The sequence below is a fragment of the Procambarus clarkii genome, chromosome 4 (assembly GCF_040958095.1).
Source record: "Procambarus clarkii isolate CNS0578487 chromosome 4, FALCON_Pclarkii_2.0, whole genome shotgun sequence".
Taxonomy (NCBI): domain Eukaryota; kingdom Metazoa; phylum Arthropoda; class Malacostraca; order Decapoda; family Cambaridae; genus Procambarus; species Procambarus clarkii.
Genome location: NC_091153.1, coordinates 41,637,586 through 41,655,534, shown reverse-complemented (window position 1 = coordinate 41,655,534; position 17,949 = coordinate 41,637,586). Strand labels below are relative to the sequence as shown.

Here is a 17,949-nt window from a genome sequence, read left to right as displayed (position 1 = left end):
ATTTTAATACAAAATTTAAATGAATAATAAAATTAAGACTATGAATGCCTGTGTTGATTGGCGTGAGTTAGGAAGGAGAGGGCAGGTGCAGGAGGTCCTCCGTAGAAGCTTCCTACCCGGACACTGTAAACAGGAGCCATGGCTACGCGGAGGAGGACCTACTCTTCTGGCTCGGACGCTTCTGACCGATTTATCTCAATTAACGAGCGGCCCGTGGACGACATATCTCTAGAGTTCTTCTACAAGCCGCACAGCATCACTTTGCTTATCGTTATTATTTCCAGCTTGATTTATTTTGCTTTTACCAGGTGAGGTTCGGTGTCTTCAAACCTTGCCTACAAATGCTTGCATGTGGTCTATTTGACTCCTTTATTTTGCCGTGAGGCCTACAGTTTAATAGATACTATTAATTATATGATGATGGAAGTGTGTAGTATGAATTGCAGTTCAAAAAGCTGCAGATGAATCTACGGTTTAAGTCCACAGTTTTCCCGTATTTACCTGACGGGTTCTCTCGTCCCTAAACCTCAATATTGAGCTAGCCAAGCTTTTCTAAACTTCTTGGAAGAATAAGATTTGGAAGTATATTTTGCTACTGTAGTTTGATATTGTTTTGTCATCACGCTACACACTGGTCAATTTGTCCATATCTCGATTACGGTTCATGCCAGTGAACGATGAAATGGTCGTGTAGTACAGTTGGCTTCGGTCTCTACTTACAGTCTGGAATCCCGGGTTCAGTTCCCAGGTGGGACAGAGATAACTGGGCATGTTTCCTTTCACCTAATTCCTCTGGCTCACCTAGTCATAAATACGTCTCAAAAACCTATTTAAACCAAAAAGTCTAAAAAACGATTAGAATACTTTCTAAAATCAGATACTGTACATTGTATTATGTTCCAAACTCTGCTCTCTTAGAGGAGAGCAGAGCTCATTATACTATGCACTAATCTATCCCTATCTTACATATGGTGTCTGTGCATGGGGCTCACCTCTGAAAACTACTTCAAGTCCATCATCACTCAGTAAAAATCTGCTATCTGAACAATAACAAACTGTCTTCAGACAACACACAGCCCCTCTGTTTAAATCCCTAAACATGCTAAACATAAACTCACTCCACACATTCTCTTGTACCATTTACATGTATAAAACTTTGTTCCTAAATGCAAATCCTGATGTGAAACTCTTCCTTGACAGATGTAATAGAACCCATAATCACCACACCAGAAATAAATATCTGATATCCCCAGAGTCAAACTAAATCTGTGTAAACACACTATGCAAATATAGGGACCTAGTCAGGAATTCACTCCCTATGGAATTAAAAAGCTGTCCAACCTATGCCTTATTCAACAGTAAAACAAAAAAATACCTAATTTCATCCTCAGTTTCCTACCTAGTGCTTCCAACCCACACTGTATCTTGTGCTACCCACTCCCCCCGATATATGTGCCTCAGCCATACAACTTTACCAGTGTAATCACTGCTATCATCTTATATCATCGTTGTTATATTGAATGCAAATTTTACTACAATAGACCTAGAAATAATCCTCAAATTATGCTACAATGTACCTATTGATAATCCTACTAATTTTCTTCAAATTTTCTTACAATGTATCTATTAAAATTTTTCAATTTTGCTAAGCACAATCAGAGAAGCACTGTATGAATACCAGAGGTCTGTAGCTCTTCAACTTCCTGTCTATCAAATACATTATAAGAAATATTGCCATATCACAGGTGGAAGTTTTCAAGTGGAAACTCTGCAAGTTCCTGCACGAAGTGCTGGACCAGCTGGGTTGTTTTATTGTTCAATTTTTTTACTTGTTTTCCTAAAGTTTTTCATTGGTTTTCTCAGTTTTTGGTAAATTTTTGATCTTGAAGCTGTCCTCAGTTTGTAGAAAGAGACAGTTCTTGTCCTGGCTTTCGGTAGGTGAGTATGGGTGTCAAGGTCTGGTGCGGTTCCTGAAGTTTTGGCTTTAACAGCGCTCTGGGTAGTTTCTAGGAGCTCACCAGGGGGGAGGGGGGCAATTCATTACTTTAACACTTGATTTTTGTTACTGTTCATTCTTGCTTGCTCAAAACTTGTGTAATTAGGGTTCATATCATTTATATTTCTGCAACTTTCATGCATTAACCTTAACAAGAACTTTATCCTGCTCTGTAAAATAAGCCTTCATAACATTTATAATGCCTTTCATAATATTCTGCATAAATTTGATATAATGATAGGTTGCTTTACAGGATAACCTTATCCTTTTATTTAAATGCTGAAAGATTTGTTCTTGAGGATGTTAATTTTTACAATGATATGAAAATATTTTACTATAGCAGTATCGTAATAGACAAAATTTAAATACAGAACCCCATTATTCTATATAAAAATCTATTTTAATAATTAGAATTAAGTTTTCCCTTAAAGTTCTGTGGACTGATGGGCTTTTAGTCGTAATGTTCAAAATAAATCCATTAAAATTAATTGTTTCTTCTAGGGATGAAAATGAGAGCATCCAGTCAAATATCCAGTATGGGCTGGGAGCCATGGTTTTCTTTTTCCTCATCATTAGCATCATGGCATTTCCAAATGGGCCTTTCACTCGACCACATCCTGCTGTCTGGCGTGTTGTGTTTGGTCTCTCAATACTGTATATGCTCCTGCTGCTCTTCATAATTTTCCAGGTAAGATACACGTTATACAGCAGACTATAATGTTAATACAGTAATTGTAATTAAAAATATAAAGTAATAATTTTTTTGTATAAATTCAACTAGAGAAATGAAATTCAAATTAATCCTTGACAAAAGTGCACATTTTTCTTATATTGTTTAATTTTTGGGTAGATCCTTCAGTAGCTTCACTTGACTTACATCACTAGCACACTTAGGACATGTATAATGTTAATTATATACTATACTATATATATATACTATACAAATGTTAATTACTCTCGTATCACTACCAGGACAATGCTCAGTGTAATGTTAGTTACTATGATGACACAATCACATAGTATGGCAGTTTTAGATGTATGGTATATTGGTACTATCTGTGTGGCGGGCAGCTGTGTGCTCATTGTGGCTGCAGGCATGCTCTCTTGGACAGTTTCTAAGCTATTATTACTTTCCCTCTTGCTGGCCTCTCCCTTTTCTGCTGCTCTTTTCTGAGGAGGTGGATTGTGGGTGACTTGGACTATTATAGGTGTATTCTTCTAACCTTTTCACCAGGTGATTTGGTTGAAACCTGTTCAGCCTGCTTCTCAGGGTGTTGTCATTCTGGGCTGTCTCAAGTTCCTGGACAAGGTAATGGTGCTTGTGCCTCAGTGGCTTGCGTGAGTGCTAGCCCTTGCCCTTCGCCTTTGTCTGGGTAAGAAAGATGGCTGGTGGAATTGGGATTCCATCCAGGCAGTTCTTTTATGGCAAGCCCCAGCAATGATATTTTTAGGGGATATTTGGGCACCTTCCAGAAAGTTTGAACCATGATGTCTGGGCTATTTTGTGTTGTCTACATATGGTCTCACCTGGGTCTGGTTGCATTCACACTCTTCCCCAGGTGCCTTGGTATCCTACCCATTCATTTTTTCTCTTCCTAACACTCAAGATTTGTTGGACAAGGTGTTTATAGCAGTAACCTCTCTTCAGGTGGTGTTCTGCTTGTTTCTTGTTCCAAGAAGGTGGTCTGTGATGCCTAGTATGAGATCTGTAGAGGCTCAACAGGCACATACCTTGTCTGACATTTCATACAACCACCGTTCCTTTGATTTGCCAGGTGGTGTTGAGTTAGTTTTGGCTTATTTTTCTGGAACTGAAAGTTGCCTATTGACATGTGCTCATCCATCTGGAAGTTAGGGTAATGGCTGGGATTTCAATTGGATAGGCTCTTTCCATTTTGATGGATAGACCAATTTTGGGCTCTTATCAATTTGACTCGACTTGTGCACCCAAAACATTTCCCAAACTCAAGTGGTCATTTATTGAGCCCACAGTTCCAAGGTATCTGAGTTCTGCTCCATCTTGACTACTAGTTGATATGGGTTACCAGTTGGTGTTCTTGTCTGCTAGTCAGAAGTGTGGTCTTTCAATTGTATATAGTCATAATGGCGTGGTGCTTTCTCCTGATAGTTCCCTTCCCTAGCCTGCTTTGTTTTCCCTTGTCAATCATGAAAATTGCCAATGGAACCAGCTCAGTCTCTGTCTTGGTAGGGGTTGTTGTGGAATGCCAGGAGTGCCTCCCTCTTCATGTAAGAGTTAACCTTGCTGCATCTGGCCACTCATTTCTGTCTGGTGTTGGGCAAGTGCCTACTTTTCTATTGGCAGCTTGAGTGTTGAGATGTCTCAACTTTGCCTGTGTGGTGTATCTTGAAAATGTTGTCACTTTCTGTAGTGGTCAGTGCTTCATTGGCTCAGATAGTGCACATAGTGAGTACGAAAAGCTCTGAGGAGGAAAATCTTGCTTTTGCTACTTTTCTTCTTAAGGCACTTTACAGTCAAGTTTTGCGGCATCCTCTTCTCAGTGGTTCGAGCTGAAGACATGCACGTCACATCTGGACTGGGGTTTGTCTCCAGTTGTCATCATACTGGATGTGGAGTGTGGTTCCTGCATTTTTGGCAGACTTCCAACATTGAGAGTTAATTGTGGTTTGGTTGGGCCTTTAGCACATTTGTCTCTGGCAGGTCTTGGCAATCAGTGTCCATTTGTATTGCTTTTACTGGTTCTTCTCGGTCCCTGCCTCTGTGTGCATTGACTCTGAGGTTAGCTTTGCTTCGGAATTCTCCGGCTGCCACCTGGTGGTAGAGATTTGTTTCGTAGTTTGGTTAATTCGCCAAATAATTCTAGTAGGGAGGTTATGTTGTGTGACCTATTTTTGATGCTTTAATTGGGGATTACCTCAGAACTGGGTTGATCTGTTACCTATATGCTCCCTGCCCTGTAAAGGAGGCAGGGGGATTTGCAAAGGCCCATATCCCCAGTGGGTTGAGATAGTCACAGGAGCCTAGTGTATCCAGTATGTTCTACATTTGCTAGTGAGCTACTAAAAGGCCACCGAAAAAGAGCCATTCCATTTTATTCAATTCTCTATTTTTGCCGTACACAATACAGTACTCATATTACATGAATTGTTAAAATTTAATTTAAGGAAAACTGTTAATTTTACTTTTCTGTAGTTGAGTGAATTTTTTTAATAATACCTGTATACAGTACTCTATAACTGAATTTCTCTTTTTGGTTCAATTTTTTCTTTGATTATTCTTTTCACTGATACCCCATTTGTTTAGGATTACAGGATTTATAGTCACTTGTACTTTACTATACTGTATTAATTTTTTATCAGGACTACAGAACTGTTCGAAGTATGTTTGAGTGGTTCTTTCCTGAGCTGAAAAACTTCACCATTGATATGGATAAGGTGGGTATGATATTGCCTTGTAAAATTTCCTAAATGGATTTCTCTTCCATTGATTAAAAAAATTATTATACAGTACTGTACTTCATGCATTACAATAGCATAAACATACAAGTGTAACCCCTGTAAAATGGGGTACAGTAATTGGGACTTGACCCTTCTCAAATTTTCAAGTTTGTTATATCAAGGTTTATCAGTTTTCTGAGAAGGCCCTGTCAGCAGGTCCCCAATACTACAACGCAGCAGCAGCCATGCCTTGGGGTATACCCCAGTACTTCATGACCTATCGGCACCAACTACATGGATATAAATAGGTGCTGCCTAGTATGAGCCAATAGGCCTTCTGCAGTTACCTTCATTCTTATGTTCTTATGTTTTTAACTGATTACCAAGACCTGAATCAGATTTAGATGAAAGAGAGCCTAGGAATAAAAGATAATCACAGAACCAAGCAAGAGATTTGCCAGGAAGTGAAAACATTGCAAAATGAGCAACTGTTTGGAGAAATTTGTTACCCAGATGAAAACGATGCCAACAATAATTTCTACCATGAGAACACTGCCTAGATACACACATGAATGCCAACAAATGGCAGCACAAGGTTACAAATTTTGCAAGCAGCTGCTTGCTCTGGTGCTTTTGTTTGCTCTATGCTTGGTACTGTGATCTCTGCTTGCGGTGATCTCGTGGGCTCTGGCTTGGTTGCTTGCACGTTGAAGCATCAAGGAGCTGCTGAGTGGCCCACATGAAAGAGGCATTTCATTACATTCAATGCTGAATTTTAACCAAAATTTATTGTTTGAATGTCATGTGGCCATGACAAGGAAAAGTATTTTAATTACATTCAGACATTGGCAAATGTGATGTCTATGGCATTGTCTACAGCATATCTGTGGTTTACCCAGGAAGTTTACATGAGGCAAAACTAATGTTAAATTTATTAATAAATGTTAAGTGTACCTAATAATGAATGGGGGTACACAACTCCTATTCACAATATAAATAACTTTCTTTTATAAATAATTTATATGAAAATTTTCGTGACTTTTTTTTTTATTTTGACTTTCAACTATTTCTCCTCATCCCCAAAATATTGAATATTGAATAAATTTGTAACCAAAAACTTCAAAAGTTACTAATGTTACAGTACTTGTAATGCTTTCTGGATATTCCTAATACAACTGTGACTCATTTAATAAAAATTGATTGAAAAAAAGTTGTTGGTTGTATTGAGCTGGAGCATTTCTTTTCCTTCTTGCCTACTTAGAAAACTAGTCTCAGTTTAAAGTAGTCTTTAAGAACCTATTGCCAATAAAAATGGCAGGATAAAATGATTTTCAGATTGAGTGTCAAGTAAATCAGACTGAATGTTATTTAAAATTTTTAAAGTATTGGAAATGCAGTTTGTTTAAATGCAAAAATTATAAATCTTTGCCAAAGGGGCTTTGCTTCCTAGTTGCCTTGCTCAAAGGTAAGCCAGCCCCTCTATTTCTCATCTGGTTGATGAATTTTTCATTATGATCTTTTGTATAGATAGTGAATGTCTGTTTTATCATCCTGGTTCACATTGCACTCAAGGAGTTTATAAGGGCCATAATAATTATCAATGCTTTTCTGTATTTAGTTGCTTTTGGTGTGAATGGCTAAGGATTGGGAAGCACATAAGGATCTTTCTTTTTTGGGATTGTATGTAAGATTATTCAAAGTGTTATTTTTATTTTCACTTACTAATCTTTGAGAGCCATCTGTCAATATCATAAGCTAATTTTGCACACAGTTGCATGAATTTTAAGCAAAGAAATGTATCTTTAGCACTGTTAGCAAAGCATGTTACATCACACACCCTTTCCGAACCTTCCTTTACACCAAACTCCCACCCCCTTCCGAACAGGGTGAATGGGGAGAGAAATGTGATGATCTTACCTTTGCGCGACTGTGGGAGAGCATAGACTTTTTCTGCTTTGCACACTTCGCAGGGTGGACCATGAAGACACTGCTCGTACGGCACTATGGCATCTTGTGGACTATCTCAGTCATGTGGGAGATCACCGAGGTAAATGTGCCTGTTTTTCACTTTTGTGTTGTTGAAGGAGTTAATCTTATTGAATATAAAAAGAATAAGAATACACTGAAAATGTACAATTAATATTTTCAAATCTGCAGTTAAACATATGAGATAACCCATTTGGTTGTCCTTAAAGTAAGATTCCACAGTCAATGGAGAAGTGAATTGTGCAGTCAAGAAGGGACATTTAAAATACATGTGCCATAGAGAACTATTTGAACAGTCCTGCAGGGTCATAGGCTGCTGATACAGTACAGTATTTAAAAGCACTATAACAAATCATCCAGCTAAAACAAGCTTTGGAAAGCTTAAAGTATATGCATAAAAGGACTTTCCAAGCATTCCTTGTCAACCCTGAGTTAGCAGGCTACTGTTTGGCTCGTCAGGCTTACTCTTCCACCATCATATGGCAACACTTAAGGCACAACATGGTCGGCCTCACCAATCCACCTCACATTTGTTCCTTACTCTCTATTGTGCACTCAGCAGCCAGACAACTGGAATTAAGTGGATTGTTCATCATTGGAACATTGTACAGGGGTACATTAGGTCCATGCTGTTCTATATTACACTTTTATATATATGTATATCAAGTTTTACAAGTATCAAGTATGTGTTTTTTATGTATGTGTATTCTTTGGGTTTTTGCTAGTTTGGCTTTTTCACTGGTTCAGCAGTGGCTTGCTCAGGGAGTATGTACCAATCTTTCATGATCTTCAGGTACTTGGTACCTTAACCTTGGATGTTCATGATTGAAACTGGACACTGGATGCATATTACTCACCATTTTCTATGGTTGAATGCTGTTTAGTTTATCACCAAGTCATTTCTTGGCTCGGCATCATGGTATCCTTTTTTCTTTTGTTGTCAAAAGTAGGACAACCCTTAAGTAATGGAACACTCAAAGCTCTTGCTTTGGCAGTTGGACTTCTGCTTGTAATTCAGTCAGGAGCAGCAGAATGATGACCTCTTATTGCTGTGTGTTCTGAATGTTGGGCAGTTTTGCACAGCACTTTGGAAATCTACAGCCTGCTGCATAATGCAACATGAAGGACCTCGGCAATGAGTTTTATCTTTATAGTTGTGGGTAGAATTGACTTCAACAACCTCTTCCTTCAATGCAATATTTGTGTACAAAGGCAAGAGTGTCTTAAATCATCCGAAAAGTGGTAAAACTCAGTCAGTCCAAATCTGTGTGTGTTTGTGTGTGCGTGTGTGCAAATAACCTTTAGTAGTGTACAACTCTTAAAGTCTTCTCAGCAGTTACTTGTTCCAAAAGTTTTTATCACATTTTAGCCAGAGGTTTAAATGCATGTTTTACAGCTTGGTACCGGGCCAAGTTTACTTTACAGGTTACCAAGCGGGATAGCTCCAAAAATAGTCTTTAAGAGTATGTTAAAATTGCATTGAGCAGACTTGCTTGGTTACCCACAGTCTATTCCTTCTTTGTGGCCTTCCTTGTATACAGTTTCTTTGATCAGAAACACTGTAATGAAATTGGTGTGGTGGACCATGTTGTGGATGAGGTACTAGCCAACCTGTAGTGTGATCTCAAGGTTTCCAAGATGGGCTTGTAAAGGCTCTTTATGTATATGACTGGATTTTTCTGTAGTTCACTTTGGCTGGTGATTTCCTCCAGTGCTGCCTAGTACCTGTATGACTGGGGATGTCTGAAAAGTTCTTGTGACAGTATCTTAAATGTTGCTCTTCCTGACTGCACAGTTTGCTCCACAATTGAAAGTGAAATTATGCCTGACGGGACAACGAAGTGAGGTTACTTTGAAATGTACATTTCATATACAGTACAGTACACTCAAAGCCTATTTATTTTAGGAAATCTTATTCTAATAATTCATGTATGAAGATTTGCCTCCCTGAAGCATTTAAAAGCCTGAATTGCAAGCAGATAACAAATTGCAAGTACTTATGACCTTGTTTTTTCTGTATTTTTGAATGAAAGAAAGTGCATCCTATATAGAAGAGTTAAGCAATGATATTCATATGTAGAAACTAAATGATAGTTATTTAGATAAATATGAAGTTAACGTGAAGAAGTTTTGTTCAAGTCAAGAATATTTATGAGCAATATTTTGTGATACTTTAGGCAGTCTTAAGACAACAATGAATGATAAGGTTGTGGAGAATATAAGGGTGAAGAAAGGGGTTAGTGATGGGTTAATATTAAGTATATTGGAATCAGGAAGAGGAGTACATGAAGTAATCTTCCTTGGGGAATACAAGGCAAATACAGCATGGGCATCCATGGTGGCTTACATTTTCTTGGGCATCTCTTCAAAGAAGGTTTCTATAGAATGTGAAATATTACAAGTTAAAATGCATAGGTTGGAAAAAATACATGAAGATGTGGAATTTTGTTGTTAATTTGCTTATGTATATGTACCTTATTTCTCACAGACTGCATTCTCACATCTGCTGCCAAACTTTATGGAATGTTGGTGGGATGCTGTCATTCTGGATGTTCTTCTGTGTAATGGTTTTGGGATATGGTGTGGCATGCAGATATGCCACTTAATGGAGATGCGGTACTACAATTGGGAAAGTATCAAGTAAGATCATTTGCTTCATTTTTAGCTTTTCAACATGTCATGGATCTTAGAAACCTTCAAGTTTTCTAGGAGGATGCATGCTAGCTTGAAGGAAATAATGAGAAATGGTAACATTTATGTGTGCTAGTCCTCTAGATAAGGATACATGATTGTATTAATGATGACAATATATACAACACACGTGTTGTATGCTGGGATAATTATTATATAACAGTATACAATTGATTACCTATATAGTGCAGCCTCAGACAATCTCCACTGCATCATTCCGTTCTCTGTTTTACGAATTTCTTAGATATTTCACTCTGGGAAGATTTCTCTCTCTCTGAAGTTCCTACAGGGCCTCCTGTGTGGCTTCGTGAAACGTGCACACTGTTATAGCCAAGCCTTAGGCATGAATGACACCAGGCCTCTTGAGATGCTCTCGGGCCCACCAGAACCAGGACCAGAATCTGGTGCTCAACTAGGCGAGGGAACTTGGGGGAGCAGAGATCTACCCAAAACGGAATAAACCAACCATGAAGGTTAGGTGAAACAAAACATGTGCCTGTCAGAAAGAAGGAAAAGATCTTGAAGCAAACAAGGCAATTTATTATGCTATGGGCAAACAACATTATACCTAACCCCGATATGTCTGGCCATCATTTGATGGCGGTTCAAGTGAACTGCAGTTCTACACTGTTCTTCAGGAACAGCTGAACTGCAACTTTTTTCAACCAAGTGGTGCTGGAATAATTGTTCCCCAAGAGGCCATTGCTTAATTTTCTTCCATTTATGTTTCGTGATTGTGTTTTGTATCACCCATGTTGCATGTTCTCTGGCTTGTTTTCCACTCCTTTTGTGAGCCTCTGTTCCCTTCCCTGGTGGTTGGCCTGTGTTTTCTTTCCTCAACCAGTGATGCCAGCCATGAGGGGTTTGGGTTTGGTTAGGGCAGGAATGTTACACAAGAATTTAAACAGTCTTTAACAATGGATTAAAATTTGCAGTGCAATACTGAGAAATGTAGAATTCTAAGCCTAAGGAAACAAACTGTGGCATATTTCAGCACGTCATAGTGATATACTGTATCTGATATGCCATTAGACCAAGAATCTACTGTATTTTCTATGCCATATTTTTTATGTATGTTGGTAGCTACTGGTAATTAAATTCTGTTAGTAATATTTATAGTTGACTAGTATTCAATTTTAAAATAATTTGAATTATATTTAAGAGTCATGCATATGCCTGTATTTTTTCTGGAAATGTAATAACATGTAGTTAATGTTACAGGGACATTCAGACCACGACTGGCAAGCTGAAGCGAGCTGTGCTGCAGTTCACCCCTGAATCATGGACAGCCATGAGATGGTTAGATCCTGCTTGCACTTACATGCGTTTTTTGGCAGTATCACAGCTTGTGGTTTTCTGGCAACTTGCAGAGCTTAATACCTTCTTTCTCAAGCACATATTTCAAATGCCTCCAAGCCATCCACTTGTTTTTGTGAGGATATTCTTGCTTGGAGCTACATCTGCACCAACAATAAGGTAAGTGTGCCTGTGCATACTAGATCAAATGTTTTATAAACTTTAGATGCTTAGGTGCAAATGTTTACATTTTTCTGATACACTTGTGAGCTGAGGCTATTAAGTATCTCCCTGAGTAATGTCCCCACATGGTTCACCCAGACCACAAAACATGACAGGCTCTGTTGACTTGCTCCCTTAACATGGCAGGGATCTTTGCTAATGGACTGCTACATATTTGAGAAGGGAAGCCAGTTGAGACATCTCTCTGCACCACTCAGCCACCAGCTATGATTACAAAGAATAACAACAATTCTCAACACCTGTTGCAAGCCAATACAAATATTTAAACATAAATGTCTAATGCTCCTTCCATTTCCGAGCCACAAGTTCAGCACATACTGTACTGAAGTCCAGATTGCTCACAATGATGCAGTAATACAGTATACTGTTACACAAAACTTTATAAAACACATGAAAGTAGGGTATATATCAGTTACAGCCCTGCTCCTGTGCCAGGTAAGTTCACTACGGGCTCACCATAGCCTATACTAAAAACTTTTGTTCCGAGAAGCTGAATCTAAAACAAGAAGAAGTAGGGGTATATAGGTTCCTAACTTACTGCTGATAATGTGATTGTCCAAAAGATTAGGTAGGATTATCCATGCTAAGCTTTGATATTCCATTATCAGCCTGCAGAACTTTAATTCACCCTCACACTTCAAAATTTAATATAAACATAAATAACTACTGTACCCTAAATTTCTGTAATTCAATATACTGACCACACAGTAATTCAAATCTCTTATTTATCCATATCTTTGGGTAACTTGGCTACTCGCTGCCTAGATTGATAAATTTGTTGGAATTCTTATTACAAAGATTAACGGATAAGTTACGGTCCTTGACAACCTGTAGGCCGATGTTCACTAACATTCACAAAACATAAACATACTGTAGTCTAAAGCATTAACAATATAAAATAAGTCATTAGTGTGCATGTTTGAAAGATTGAGATATGAGTGCCTTTAAGAATGTGGGTGTAAGTGTAGTATTATTACATAATTGGGATTTCAAGATAGAAGGAATTCCTGAAACTGGCAAAAGGATATAGATTCACACTAAGGAAACAAAGGTGCCCCCAAAATATTAGAAAGTGTTCTTTTGCAATCAGAGTGGTAGATGGTTAGAACAAGTTAAGTGAAAAAGTTGTGGAGGCCAAAGCCATCAGTAGTTTCAAAGCATTTAAGACAAAGGGTGCTGGGAAGATGGGATACAATGAGTAACTCAAGCTCTCAACCCTGTAACTACACTTAGGTAATTACACAGATGCATGGAACTAAATGGTACAATTCAGTTTAAGATGCCAGATACAGTTGCACTGACAGATGAAACTTGAAGAAAATATTTTAAATGAGGACATATTCCTGAAAAGCTACTCAATTTGGAGATGACAGTAAAATTAGAGAAAGGGTAGGGGTTGTGTTGGTGAAAAAAACACCTGTAGGGAAGAGAATTTATAATTGCCAACCCACGAGAAGTTGACATAATGGCACTCCAGGTTTAGAATCGGGATGATAAACTGATAATCATAAATGCCTTCAGTTGACTAGCAAGCAACACATGGACAAAGGAGGACCTGATAACAAACAAGGGGGACCTCATAATGATCATGAGAGAGACTATAGTAGAGGAAAATAAAGATAAAAATAAATTACTATTGTTGGCAGATTTGTAAACCTCATCCTGGAGGCATTGCCACATTATAGAATGAGGAATAGGAGAAAATAGGTCACATGCAACATACAAATTATGTGAAAAGTCTTTAAAGAATGCTGGTAAAGAGATCTAGGAGCAGTCCTAGATAGAAAACTGTCACTTAAGGACCGCATAAAAAACATTCTGCGAGCAGCTTATTCGATGCTTTCCATCCCCAGAATCGCTTTTGAATATGGCTGGCGAAATATTAAAGAAATTGTTCATTACCTTCATGAGAACAAAATTGAAATATGCACAAGATGAATGTGCAAAATATGGGTAACAATGTTGAACATGTATCCTGTTTTTATGGATAAAAAAAAAAATTGTTTTCATTTATGTGGAAAATAAAAAAATTGGTCTTAAATGTATGGTATCGAGCTCAAAACATCATAGACTTCGTATTGACTGCTTTCTTGAATTCTAAAGATATGCTGTATATATAGTTTTGAGTTTTAATGAAGTACAGTAAATGTAATTGATAATTGCTAATCTTAGTAATTTTGTTGCAAGGTAATGCAATTAATTTGATTTTCTTATACATACAGGCAATACTACAGCTACGTGACTGACCCCAGGTGTAAGCGTGTAGGAACACAGTGCTGGGTGTATGCTCTGTGCATGTGCACTGAATCTCTGATCTGTATCAAGTTTGGAGCAGATATTTTTCAGCACACTCAGATCCGAAATATCATTGCGTGGGTGTTGGTTCAAGCAGCTGGATCAGTGATGTGTGTGTATTTATGCGTCACACACCATAGGTGGCAACGGAAACGCCAAGTCAGCATGGTAAGTAAATAATTTTCTGAAGTATTTGTTTATGTAATATGCGGTCTTTGGTTTCACATTTGCTTGCATCTCTATAGCCAAGCTCTCATCCCTGTGCCTAAATTTGGGTAACTACGTACAGATGCATGTGTGTAGTTACAAACTTAGTTTGTCTTTCTTATTTTGTAGTTTCTTGTAATATACTTTTGAAGCTCCCAATGATGCTGGCTTACATCACATTTTTAATTGTTTTTCCATCTGTCTACTACCTCGTCTGCAAAAGAGAAGATTTATACATTTTTGCCACTTTTGATTTTGGAATGTGTGCCAATGTTGACCAGGCCACACACTAGAAAGTGAAGGGACGACGACGTTTTGGTCTGTCCTGGACCATTCTCAAGTCGATTTTCACAATCGACTTGAGAATGGTCCAGGACGGACCAAAACGTCGTCGTCTCTTTCTAGTGTGTGGTCTGGTTAACATACTTCAGCCACGTTGTTGTGACTCATCGCCTGCGTGTGCCAATGTTGTCTTGTTTTTATGTAGTTTTGAAAGTTTTAAAAAGTCCTCCTTATCTCTTTCAGTATTCGACATAATTTTGTATGTAGTGATTATAACTCCCTTCTGCTTCTGTCAACCAATTATGTTATATTTAGCTCTTTATTTTTTGTTTCAGTCCAGGAGCCATTTAGTAGCATGCCTTTGGATATTTCTATTTTGTTTTTTTAGGGGTTGTAGACACCACACGACAGTGGCATATTTTAGCTTAGGTCTCACAGATGTCATGAATTTAGCTTAACCATTCCTCTTCATTAGTTTAAAGGCAATTGAGTAATTGGCTAGTGCAGCCCTTAATGTGGCCCTCTGGCAACAATTTGTACTATCCAAGATAGTCTCCAAGATAGATAGTCTCTATCTTGGATAGTACTATCCAAGATAGTCAAAGATCTTTAGTCTCTTTTTGTAAAGTAAAATTTTGTAGGATGTTTTTGCTAATTCAAAAGCTGATTGTAGCCTGATTTCACATATCCTGCATTCCATTACACGTATTTATCCACATTAAGTTCCATTTACTATGTAAATTCCATGTGGTAATTTTGCATAGGTAATTTTGAAGGGTATGACAGTCATTTAGGGGATTTATTCTTCACAGTAGCTAAGCATCATCTGAAAATATGTTCATTTAACTGTATTCCTTCAAGTAGGTTATTAATGTAAACTAGGAATATTGCTGGCACTAGTACTGAGCCTTGTGGAATTATGCAAATGACATTAATCCTGTCTGATTCATTGCCTCTTAATTGCTGCTCTCATCCTCCGACATATACGGAAGGGTTTTCTTCCATGCTAATACTACTCCTGTGTGCACCAACTTGCACACAGATGCATTGACCTTCTTATTGTTATTTATTTCCAGATATTCCACTCATTCTAATTTGATTGTCTTTTCTAGTGGCCATGATACTAGTTCAGTGGGTTATCTGTTTTTCTTGTTTTTTTTTATACAAGAACTATGTTATTTTCCAAATTCACTTTCCCAATGTGAACTTTGTAATGTTTTCGGGAGCTTTGTTTCTTTAGTTTGAACCTGTGTCTTCTTGAAGTTCCAACTTTCAAAAATTCTTCATTGTCAATTTTGTCAATCCCTGTTACTCTTTTGTAAGTAGTGATCATATCACTTTTTTCTCCTATCTTCCATCTTTGGTATGTTTAATGCGTCTAACCTTTCCTTGTAACTCTTGTCTTTCAGTTCCGGGAGCCATTTAGTTGTAAGTTTTGCACCTTTCCAAGTTTGTTGATGTGCCTCTTAAGGCTGTAATTACCTAAGTGTGTTTTGGGATCAATTGTTGTTGTGCCTTCATCAAATATCTTGCTAAACTTGGCATATATCTCATTTACTTCCTTGTCTAAGAACAAGTCTTTCCAATCAAAATCATTAAAGAACTTGCCAAGTCTTGCATAGTGTCCTCTCCTGAAATCAAGTTTTTCAGTTACTTCATATTCCTCATTCTCTTCTAGCTTGTAACCCTGGAAACACAAACCGAAAGTGTCTCTATTTTCCGCTTGTTACAACATGTAATAAAGTTGTTACATCTTGGTTTAACGTGTTTATGACGTATTAGAACGTTGTTACAACTTGCTATATTGGTTGTTATAACTGGTTAGGAGGTGTTAAAACTTGTTCGAACGTTGTACCAACGTTGTAGTTTCGGTGTGTGTTTGGCGGGAATGCATTACATATTTTATTTCCTAAAGGACATGGTTGCTCTTACCATGTCCTTTAGGAAATAAAATATGTACTTTACTGGAGGAATGTACTGAATGTTAAATGTGTTCTTTCTTGGCGAATATCAAATCCAGCAGTGTAGAAACATCCAGTGTTTATCAACGAATGTCTCCAGGATAAGGTTTACGAATTTGCCAGTCCAAAAGTCCTCTGTTCTTGCTTCATAGTCTTCCCAGTCTATTGATTTCCAGTTGAAGTCACCAAATACCAACAATCATAATTTAGCTGTATCTGCTCTTACTATAATCTTTCTCATGATTGCTATGAGGCCTTCTCATTTGTCAATTAGCTCCTCCTGTCTGTGTATTACTTGCTGGTGGACTGTAGGCATTTATGATTATCACTTTATCATTATAATTACAAATCTCAAATGCAATTATGTCAACTTGTGTGTTTGTATGATCTAATATATCATCAATGCACAGTGGCACACTACATTCCTTTTATTTTGAAGGTCTACTCTAATTACGGAATCTCTTCTGTTCCCTCTCATTCGGTATTTTGGGTATAGTAGTGGTATGTTCAAAGTTTAAATCATATCTTTCTGGACCCGATCCAAATTTGCATGAAATCCAGATTTTCCTCAATTTGGTGTTACTGGGAGGTCTTTTGCAGTGGGTCCTTGGTGCTTGCTACCTGGCAAGCTCCACCCAATTTAATCTATGTTAAACCCTTGTGAGATCTATATAAGCCTAATGGGGACCAGAAGCAAAAACCTGGCTATAGAAAGCAGGAGAGTGAAGTCCCAAGATTCAGTGGTGATAAAGCTATTCTCATGTTAGTTCCTACTGTGCACCACCAGAAGACTGCACACCTTCCTCCTTGTTCAGCTTGAGTGATATAGCCAATAAGTTAGAAAACTGAAGCCTCTGACTTAGGAATGGGAAGGAACACAAGGAATCACTAAGGACCCACCAGAAAAAGGTATTTCATTACATTCGACACTGGTTTTCTGCAAGGGTTCCTCTGATGGGTCCTTAGTGCTATGTCACCATGGGGAAAACAAAAAAGGGTACTCTCAACAGGGGTAGAGAAGAGCTGCAGAAAATAACTCTCCAAAAAAGGGGCATTAGTGACGAGGTAACAGCTCTGAGGCCATACAAGTCCACCATGGATAACGAGGCATCAGTAACCTGTTGAACCCTTGAGCTTGAAAATCTGTCCAATATATATTAGACAAAAACACAAAGAAAGTTGCAGACTTAAGAACATGATGGGTGTAAGGGTATAGTACACTGCAGGCTGGCTAAATGATAAGATACCGTTGACAACTTGGGACAAATACACCCTAGAGCAAGGGACCAAAGACCAACAGAGCATCTTCCTGTACATTTCTAGTGGCATAGAGGTAACGCTGACAGCCAGCAACCGGACATAATAAATGATGCACTCCTAGACCACCAGCCAACTAAGCATCAATTACCAAAGGACCCAACTGGAAAGGGCTCAAACCTGTCAACCAAGGGACAACAGAAACAAAGCCTCAAAGAAACAAACCCAGACCAAAGGGGTGCCAGAAAACTAAGCAGAGGAGAGGAGGGAAAACTAAAACCATGTCCAGTGACCAAGAGGGCTCAGGAGCATGACCAG

General features: G+C 38.2%; 1 protein-coding gene across 2 annotated transcripts in view; it reads left to right on the top strand.

The window, feature by feature from the left end:
• Nucleotides 1-125: 125 nt before the first annotated feature.
• The window catches only part of LOC123750243 (phosphatidylserine synthase), a 33,303-nt gene continuing 15,479 nt past the window's right edge, over nucleotides 126-17,949 (top strand). Inside the window, exons 1-7 of one of the 2 annotated variants that reach the window (XM_069333721.1) lie at nucleotides 126-308; nucleotides 2,498-2,684; nucleotides 5,336-5,410; nucleotides 7,299-7,460; nucleotides 9,888-10,039; nucleotides 11,312-11,389; nucleotides 13,852-14,092. In XM_069333721.1, the coding sequence (XP_069189822.1) occupies nucleotides 139-308; nucleotides 2,498-2,684; nucleotides 5,336-5,410; nucleotides 7,299-7,460; nucleotides 9,888-10,039; nucleotides 11,312-11,389; nucleotides 13,852-14,092 (1,065 nt within the window). In that variant the 5' untranslated portion in view covers nucleotides 126-138. Of the gene's footprint in view, nucleotides 309-2,497; nucleotides 2,685-5,335; nucleotides 5,411-7,298; nucleotides 7,461-9,887; nucleotides 10,040-11,311; nucleotides 11,567-13,851; nucleotides 14,093-17,949 lie in introns of both variants that reach the window. The other variant, XM_069333714.1, reaches the window with a different exon arrangement.